The 9,647-nt window shown below is 41.4% G+C and overlaps 1 protein-coding gene across 2 annotated transcripts in view; it reads left to right on the top strand.

Moving 5' to 3' along the window:
* LOC115057409 (activin receptor type-2B) overlaps nucleotides 1–9,242 on the top strand; it is a 10,654-nt gene extending 1,412 nt beyond the window's left edge. The window contains exons 2-11 of one of the 2 annotated variants that reach the window (XM_029524512.1): nucleotides 1,009–1,216; nucleotides 3,554–3,660; nucleotides 4,785–4,936; nucleotides 5,173–5,316; nucleotides 6,224–6,367; nucleotides 7,364–7,512; nucleotides 7,672–7,786; nucleotides 8,145–8,283; nucleotides 8,491–8,621; nucleotides 8,750–9,242. In XM_029524512.1, coding sequence (XP_029380372.1) covers nucleotides 1,009–1,216; nucleotides 3,554–3,660; nucleotides 4,785–4,936; nucleotides 5,173–5,316; nucleotides 6,224–6,367; nucleotides 7,364–7,512; nucleotides 7,672–7,786; nucleotides 8,145–8,283; nucleotides 8,491–8,621; nucleotides 8,750–8,944 — 1,484 coding nt within the window. In that variant the 3' untranslated portion in view covers nucleotides 8,945–9,242. Of the gene's footprint in view, nucleotides 1–1,008; nucleotides 1,217–3,553; nucleotides 3,670–4,784; nucleotides 4,937–5,172; nucleotides 5,317–6,223; nucleotides 6,368–7,363; nucleotides 7,513–7,671; nucleotides 7,787–8,144; nucleotides 8,284–8,490; nucleotides 8,622–8,749 lie in introns of both variants that reach the window. The other variant, XM_029524511.1, reaches the window with a different exon arrangement.
* Nucleotides 9,243–9,647: the final 405 nt, after the last annotated feature.

The following is a 9,647-nucleotide window of genomic DNA, read 5'->3' as shown; positions in this document are numbered from 1 at the left end:
TGCCATCTCGACTCAATGGAGCATTGAGCATCACTGCACTGTGTGTGTGTGTGTGTGTTTGTGTGTTTGATCTATCCTTACTACCTTTTCCTCTTTATAAACGAGCGTGATATTTTGTAATTGCATACATGCCTGTATTTCCATAATGACGTCCATTGTGTGCTGCTGGATGGCTAAATGCGTGGACATGTAAGTGGATGGGTGCCTGTGAAAATGTGCTCAGTGTGCATGTGGTGTGTGTGTGTGTGTGTGTGTAATGGGTAGGTGGGGGTAACACTGGGGGGATGGGCAGCCTCCTATAGGCAGGGATTTAAAGGGACAGGCACTATTTTTTTCTGTGAACAAAGATTAGGCATGAATGCCCATAGGATACTGTGAATGACATGTGCACTCTGTTATCTGCGTTGGTGTTCAGCAGAAACATGTCTCTTATGTGTCCCCCGAGTATGTCCAACATTAAATCCACTAAGGGAGAGTAAGAAATTCTTTTTCTGATGGGAATTCAACATGAGGAGACTGACAGCTATTGTTACATTTAGCCTTGGTTCCCCCTTAAAGACGAAGGTCTTATCTGTCTTTCCAGATGTGTCATACTTCAGGAGGATGCCGTAGTCCTTATCTATAGAAGTGACGTGCTGGGTGTGCATGTTCTTGTCTGTGTGCGTGTGGTATTAATATCACAGCAGGGCAGATCATTGTTCTGCTATTGCCAATTAAATCCTGTCGTTTTTCACTTGTTACTCCCTGAAAATATTTTAATTTTTTTTTGTGAATGGTATGTGTATATTATGAGCTATGGTTCAGCAACAATTTCTTAGCCCTGAGGAACTCCCTTTTTACTACAGAAAGCTCCCAAACTTGGCCACGTGCCAGAGTGATGATAGAGGCTCTGCTCAGAGATGTTTCTTTCGTGCCACTGAACGGATCCTGCACCATATGTCTTTCCTTCCGCCGCTGAGTTTCAATTCATTACGTTGCAAGCTGACTGAGGCCTTCTGTCCATCTCAGGGTACAGTCTGGGCGAAGCAGAGACCCGGGAGTGTGTGTACTACAATGATAACTGGCGTACGGAGAGGACCAACCAGAGCGGCTTTGAGCGCTGCGAGGGGGAGAAAGACAAGCGACTGCACTGTTATGCCTCCTGGCTCAACTCCTCAGGGACCATCAAGCTGGTGAAGAAAGGCTGCTGGCTGGACGACTTCAACTGCTATGACAGGTTGGGTCACTGAGTGAAATCATCCTCATTGTGCTTTTACATAGTCCAGGTATCTGGCTCATACCCAGAGTGACTGGCAGGGAGTGAAACAGCCTCCCCACACACATGTAGTTCAGTGCATCTTTATTTCTATGACCTTGGGCATTTTCAGGGTTAGCAATAACAAATTTAGTGTGGAAACCATCTGGCTATTAGCCAGTCAACCAGAAAAAAGCAACCCCTTGCTGTTTGTAGCCTTTTAAATGTAAAATGATCAGTTCTGGTCCTCATATACGCTGAAATATCACTCAAATGTTTTGTTTTTCCTTCTTCTGACATTTTAAGTGTAAAAAATTTAGTGATAAATGTATTATTGTGGAAAATCTGCAGTTGCACCCAGTTTAACAAAAACCATGACAGAAAACAAAGACATACACATTCACCATGACTATTTGCATATTGATTGAAAGGCGTATTTACAATCCTTCATCTCCAACATTATTCTCAATACATATAAATGCGGTAAATATTCATGTCAGTACTCAGAGACAGCAGATGAAGCTAAGAACAGAATGACATAGAGCTGCAACTAATGATTGTTTTCATCATTAAAATAAACTATAAAATGACAAAAAAATAAATAAAAGAAAATAAAAAATGCACAGCACAGTTTTATCAGTGTGACAGAACTCACAAATATTAAGCTGAAAATAATCACATTTGAAGATAAAATACAGAAATGAATTTCCTTGTAAAGTGACTGAAAACATTGCTGATCATCAGAATAGCTTGTGAATTATTTTCTGTACCTACATTAGCCGGTGGCTTTGTATCGTGTATAAAACCAAATGTAAACTAAAAGGTATATGACTCACTGTGCACATATTTATAAACATCTATACACATACACACATGCACACACACAAAATACACAACATAGTATACTGAGTGTAAATTATTAATATGTTATGTAATACAAACTGAAGAGCCAGCCAAGTGGGTTGAAGGTAAAGGGAGGTTATCTCAAAATTAAGTTTTCCAGTTTTGATATAAAAGCTTTGATAGAACCAAGTGGAGGAGGCAGCCACCAAAAGTAGGGGATTTATTTTGAGCAAAGGTTGAGCAACTCGAACAGCTCGATGTTATTGGAGGAAATGGAAATAACCCGGTAGTCTGAAGCTCAGAGTCCAGAGCCAGGCAGATAGATGGCACATACATTCAGTGGCACTGGGGACATTCAGGATTTTGTACATCCTCGGGAGAATTTAAAAATAGCCCTTATCAGCAGCGAGTGCAGAGTTGAGTGGCGCGATCAAACTAGTCGATCCAGCCTTTAATATTCAAGCCACAGCATTCTGAACAAGCCGGGCACCACTGGTGGTTCATGATCCTAAGCTGGAGAAAAGAGGACCTCCAACAACAGATCTTAGATGGCACAGCTGTGTATAAAATAAGTCCTTTTGTTCGCAGCACTTGACAGCCTCTCTAGCGTTAAATGCAAAAGTAGTATTGAGATTGGCCTACGGTGTCTGAGTATTTCAGGGTCAATATTGGAGTTGTTGAAAGGCAGTTAAGTGACAGCTGTTTACTGTGGCTGTTTGATGACGGTCAGAAAGTGACTGCATTAAATCAAAAGCAGTATTTTCTTATTTATTCTTTTATGAAATAAAGGTTTTGCAATAAGACGCATACAAATTGTAGGTTGGGGCACATTTGCAAATATGTTGATGGTTTCCAGGGATATATCTGTGGCCTGAAGTGCTTTTGGCTGTAATTACACAGAGGGAATATAATGGGGCCTGGGAAAATAAATGTGCTCCTGGTCAGTTTAATCTAAGAGAAAAGCACTGTAAAATAACATCAGAGAATTAAAGGCAATGAACAGGTGGGCATCTGGGAGTAAGTTAAGAGGTAATGTCACAAAGAGTAATTGTTGTATTGAAGAGCAGAGACCAGCAGTTATTTTCATATAGTGTTTGAAATCCTGCAGTTCTTTTAAGTTTGGATCAAAGCTCGATTATATTGTTAAAAATAAGAATTGGATCACTCAAGTCGCTGGCAAAATTGATTATTTGGTGGAGTCAACACAAGCGTGCTGAGGTGAAAGGCAGTCCTAAGAACAAGGAGGACAAATATATGAGAGGCATGCACAGTTGTTGTCCTTCAAGATAAAATGTAGGTTCTGAAAAGCTTTGTTTGTTTTGGTATGATCATTTGGCTCTATTGCTAATTGTTAAAACAGCTTGAAGTGTGTCTTGTCGTCAGCATTTGGTTATTGCAGCAATAACGTTTGTGTGTGTGTGTGTGTGTGTGTGTGTGTGTGTGTGCGCGTGTGCATTTCATGTGATATTCGTTTAGGCAAGAGTGTGTCTCCATGGAGGAAAACCCTCAGGTCTTCTTCTGCTGCTGCGAGGGCAACTACTGCAATGAACGATTCACCCACCTTCCTGACATGATTGGCAATGGCAACCGAGGTGAGCACTAAATGCATCCTACGTATCGTACAAGCACAAAAATTGATCTTTGCTTTTCCCCTCCGATTAGCGAGAGCTGACGTTAGCCTTGCATGTCGGAGATGAAAAAAAACAAAACAATTGTGACAGTATTCTCCCTTTACACTCTGGCTGCTCCTGACCAAAGCCTTTCCTGGTTGTTAGTTCAGGCCATTTGTCAAGGAGGGGGAGGGGTATAAGAAAATGAGTGCCATCAACAATACGGTGTAATGTAAGAGAGAAAAATGAAACCATAATAATGAGGTGATGAGATATAAATATCACAAAGCCAGCTGCTGGCTATGTAATGACGCCTGTAAAAGGAGTAAAGATTGTGAGTGGACTAACCCAAACATGTCAGTAAAAAGCTAACATGCTAAGTAGCTAATGTTAGACTGATGAGTGTTGGGTAATAGAATTGCGTGGTGAGTTCTTGGGGGTGGTCACTTAGCCTTATGAAATGATCCCGCACCATAACAGGCTGTCTTGAGTTTACTATGGGTTCAATATTCGAGCTAGTTTGTCCCTGAAGAGTTGAAGGAAGGCAGAGTCCTGCTTTTTATTTGTGAAATTTATGATTTAATAACTAAATAAGCTGTCAAATACTACGTAATAAACTACGTCTGTCCACGACTGACAGTTGTGAGACTTCTCATCAAGTACTGCTCGGTCGACTCTCTTTTAAAAGCTGATAAGCGAGTCCATTAGCTTTGTGTGTATGGAAAAAAAAGAAAGTTTTAAGTATATTGCAGTTTTTATAGCTGATGTTGTATTGCAGGCAAAATGGAGACTAAAAGTGAAGCAGGAACACACAGTTATTTCACTTTTGTGTGAGTGACATTGGAGCACTTTGTCTATTTATTTTCTCAGTATAACACCTAGTTTTAGCCAGCCGAAGGGTCACAAATAGTTGAGGTTTTTTTAGGCAGTCACTTTTTTGTTGTCTAGTCTTTTGTCAGCTGAGGATTGACATTGGACAGTGGTGATAAAATGTTACCTTGCTCTTTTTAAAATCTGTGAGGGACATCTGTGATGCCTCTAATAACCTAAACACTATAAAGCTGACGTACTGCAATTATTCTGTTCCTCCCTGACAGTGAAAATTCGGCCCCCACAAAGAGTGCCCTCCCTGCTCAATGTGCTGGTGTATTCCTTACTGCCTCTCTGCGTGCTTTCCCTGGCCCTTGTTCTGGCCTTGTGGATGTACCGTCACCGCAAACCTCCCTACGGCCACGTGGACCTAAGCGAGGTGAGACAGGACATGCTCGACAGTGACTGTCATCTGAAGTGGCAGTCCGTGATATGTGTGAAACCAGCCTTCCTGTGCATGCAAGTTTGGGGTTTCCTCTCAGCTAATCAAGCATGCCTGTGTTTATTCTAATCACCCAGTTTGTCTTTTTGATATTCAGCTCATATTTTACTAGTAAGAGAAGCCCAAGAGCCACATCTTTTGAAAATGGGAATATTTCCTTGTCTTTTGTTTAGGATCCTGGGCCCACTCCTCCATCTCCCTTGATGGGTCTGAAACCTCTGCAGCTGCTGGAAATTAAAGCTAGGGGGCGCTTTGGTTGTGTTTGGAAGGCCCAACTGATGAGTGAATATGTTGCTGTCAAGATTTTCCCTGTTCAGGTACAACAGTAATAACAATTTAAGGCATTGATGTAATTGATATATTCTTGTACTTTTTTTTTGTTTGTTTGTTTGTTTGTTTTTTGTTTTATTTTGTTTTCTTGGCTAACAGCATGTGTAGTGACAAAATATTTTATTTGTAGTGCACTTTACATTTAAAACAATCTCAAAGTGCCAGATTGTAACAACCCTCTCTTAAAAGTGATAATAAAAGTGCCTTCTAACCAGGAGCGTTTTAGGTCCTTTGAATATCTTGACAGTCTGTGGAGCCCTCAGATGGTCAGGGAGGGGATCCAATAAATGTGGTACAGGACTTGCAAGTCCACATTACATTTGAGCCAAAGCACCACGAAAAATATTAAACCCACAACAGAAAATTGTCATTGTTTCCCCTGAATCCTTAATTTTTGCCATCTGGATTAATCTGTTGCACCATTAAAAAATTTACATATATATTCATCTGCATTTCTTCAACTGTTCTCCAGTCAGTTCTCCAAGATGTATGTTCTAGTTCTCACCTGGAAAACAAGTGTTAGATGTATTCCTTTAGAACTGATATATTTTATATATCACTGTTGTATATTTGGTGTAAATTGTATCATTTCTGGCCACCATCTTTTTGTTTGTTTGGAAAGAGGTGCAATTTAGGAAACGGCTTTATAGAAACTTTCTTTTCTTTTTTCCAAACAGCAGATACTTTTCATCCAAAGGATTCTGGGTCTACCATAATAACTTATGGGTTTTTTTCATAGATTATGATCAGTAATAATATTTTATGTCACTTGACATCAATGTGAATATGTATTTCTGAGGCAGCTTTGTGTAACATGAAAAGGAATTGAATAGAAGATTGCATATACCATAGAGACCTAAACACGCTGCTCTGTCTTTTTGTATGTTCGTGTAGGATAAGCAGTCATGGCAAAATGAGCGGGACATTTTCATGACACCGGGGATGCGACATGAAAACATCTTGCGCTACATCGCTGCAGAAAAACATGGAACCAACCTGGAGACGGAGCTGTGGCTCATCACAGAGTTTCATGAGAGGGTGAGAGCACATCTATTCTTATACACTCTTATATACACACACAGCAGATTCATGTTGAGGTTATAGGACGTCTGTGTTGACCAGAGCTGCTTTCCAATAAAGGCAGAGGGCTTTTTATTTACCTGAACAAAAGACCCCTGCCGCCTTTATTACATGTAGGATTTTATTGCAGATGGTTGGTTTGCAGTACCCAGCATGTTTCCAAGAGATGGAATGGTTTTGCTTCGACGTATTATTTAAGTCCGTGGTGCACAAATAAAAGAGGAATTAATGAAAAATACTGTTAGTATTGACGTAAGCTATAATATAACATTGAGGTGACCGGAACACGGTGTTCATTAGTCTCTTGTTAAAGAAGAAACGCATTACCATGAATGCAGGGTTAGGGGCAATTAGTGTTAAGGCTCGCCTCATAGCACCAAAAAACACAAAAACAGTGATGGATCCTAGAGGCTCTCTGGGAGGGGGCACAGGCAAAGAAGCCCAGATGTTCTATGAACACCTCAAATGGAAGGTATGGGTAAAGCTAGCCAAGCAATGGCACACAGGAAAACCTTTTTTCAGTAGTCATAGACTACAGCTCACATAACTGAGACAAATATTAATTCAATCAATTTGGGGGGGGGGGGTCTTTGCCCAGTTTTTTTCCTACATATTTGCCTGGTTTGCCTCTCCTGACTGGGTACCTCTGGAAACAAGCCTACTTCTGTCTCCCTGTTTGTTGCAATGTCTCCATTTTTCTCAATGAAAATTAAATTTTTCAGCTTAAGTGCATTGGACACCTCCTGTAATTCTTCCAGAAGTAAAGTAGGACAAATATAATCTATTCTAAATCATTTGTGCATCATTTGGGTCATACTGGACTAACTCCTGGCAATTCAAAACTAACGCTTCCAAGAAATAAAGCCAAATGTGTTCGGGTGTTAACCCTTGTTCTCCTAATCCTGATCTCTCGGTTAATCATTATTCCTGTTTTTGTGTTTTCTGTCTGCACAGGGTTCCCTGACAGACCACCTGAAGGGTAACACTGTGACCTGGACTGAGCTGTGTCACATAGCAGAGACCATGTCCCGCGGCTTGGCCTACCTCCATGAGGACATTCCCAGTTATAAGGGAGAGGGGCCAAAACCCACTATTGCACACAGGTAAGGGACACATACACTGTTAGACCAACGTTTAGTTGTACATCTAACCTTAAAATTAAGAGTGCACCTCTCTTGTTGTGCCCGATTTTGCGATTAGTGAGAGTTACATCTCAATAATTGCAGCAGTCACAGGGATGTTGTTTTTCAAACTTTTCCCAGGGACTTCAAGAGTAAGAATGTGATGCTTCGAGATGATTTAACTGCAGTTATTGGAGACTTTGGACTCGCTGTTCGATTTGAACCAGGAAAACCTCCAGGAGATACTCATGGCCAGGTATGACATGCATCGTCCAAGAAGCTGTCCCCTTTTTGGTACATATTGACATCAGATTAGTGGAATGTTTCTGCAATTGAGTAATAATTTTCTGGTCATGTGCATAAATTTAATGTGGTTCACAACACTGAAACAGTGTTTATAGTAAAAGTAGGGGTTTTGAATAAAGCTCTCCGACACTCTTTGCTGTTGTATGGGTTAATGATTCATCGTGACCGGAGTTCTTTGTCTCAGTTTGAAAAATGTATTTTCTTCAAAAATTCAAAAACCCCCAACACTGTGGCCATGTGTCATTTTAGTTTGATAACAAGAAGCATCCTTTCAAACTCATGCACCCTCTCATCTGTTGTCCTCCCAGGTGGGTACGAGGCGTTACATGGCTCCAGAGGTGCTAGAGGGAGCCATCAACTTTCAGCGAGACTCCTTCCTGAGGATAGACATGTATGCCATGGGCTTGGTGCTATGGGAGCTGGTGTCCCGCTGCACAGAGACTGACGGTGAGGCAAACTGTGCAGGAGGCTTCACATACATATGATAGGTCGCTGTGCCTCAGACTGACCTAACAGCCAGCAAATTAGTTTTTTGTTTTGTTTTTCTTATCCAGGCCAAAGGTTTAATGTGGGTAAAGTTTCTGTTTAAATACAGAACCACACGATTTATTTGACTCGGCCTTTTGTCTCGTGTTATTCCTGTGGCCCCTGCAGGTACAGTTGGTGAGTACATGCTGCCGTTCGAAGATGAAATAGGCCAGCATCCCTCCCTGGAGGACCTGCAGGATGTGGTTGTGCACAAGAAGATGCGTCCAGTCATCAAGGAGTGCTGGCTCAAACATCCTGTGAGTAACAGTGGAAGAATAGCTCCTGCACTTCCAACTGAAGGACTCAAAATCTAATCAACGTGACTCTTTGGATGAGATTAGAAAGTGAAACTTATTCTCCCGTGATTTCTGGGTTGTGCAAACAGGGTTTGAGCCAGATGTGCGAGACCATCGAGGAATGCTGGGACCACGATGCCGAGGCACGATTGTCAGCCGGCTGCGTGGAGGAGCGCATCGGCCAAATTGCCAGGATGATCAGCAGCACTACCTCAGACAGCCCCGTCTCCATTGTGACGTCTCTCACCAACGAGGACCTACCTCCCAAAGAGTCCAGCACCTGAACGGGTGACACCATCCTTTCACCTGAGCTCCTGACTTTTTATTTGTCAAACCCAAACTCAGCGGATCTCCGTGAATATTTAAGAAACATAAGAAAACAACTAGCAACTTGAATGCAGCTGCTATTTTATCCCAATAATGGTATTTTTTTTTCCCAGTTTTAATGTTCTCAGTGTGTAAAGTCAAATCTTACTAACACATCCATCTGCTGTAGTTTTGAAGTAGTTATAAGCTATGCGATGGGCACATCTGATCACACCCATGTGTCAAATTTTAAATGTCGTCATTACCTCATGTATTTTGTTTGTGTTGGTCTGTTTTCTTTTTTTTTTTTTTTTTTTTTTGGCGTGGGGGGTGGGGTGGGGTTGTTTTTTGTTTTTGTTTTTTTTTTTTTTTTTATTACCTCACGAGTTGTTTTCCGGTCTTGGTCATGATCGTCTGCGGCCAAATGAAATGAGTCTTTTGCTCCAAACCTCGGTCGACGTGCTGCACACCTCGGAGGAACCGTTTTGAGACTGTTAGAAAAATATATTCATCTTCCTCAGGGGTTGAAGCTTCTTTTTTCTTTTCCCCAAGTCGAGTGTCCTCCCTTCTGTAAAACCCATGAATGCCTCAGAATAGGAAAAAAAAAAAAGAGAGATCAAACGCATTGGAGCACAGCTGTTTAATCGAAAGCGAGGGAGCTACAATAGAAGCTGAACAGTT

The sequence above is a fragment of the Echeneis naucrates genome, chromosome 17 (genome assembly GCF_900963305.1).
Source record: "Echeneis naucrates chromosome 17, fEcheNa1.1, whole genome shotgun sequence".
Classification (NCBI taxonomy): Eukaryota; Metazoa; Chordata; class Actinopteri; order Carangiformes; family Echeneidae; genus Echeneis; species Echeneis naucrates.
The sequence above is the reverse complement of the archived record's forward strand: the minus strand, read 5'-3'. Positions and strand labels throughout refer to the sequence as shown.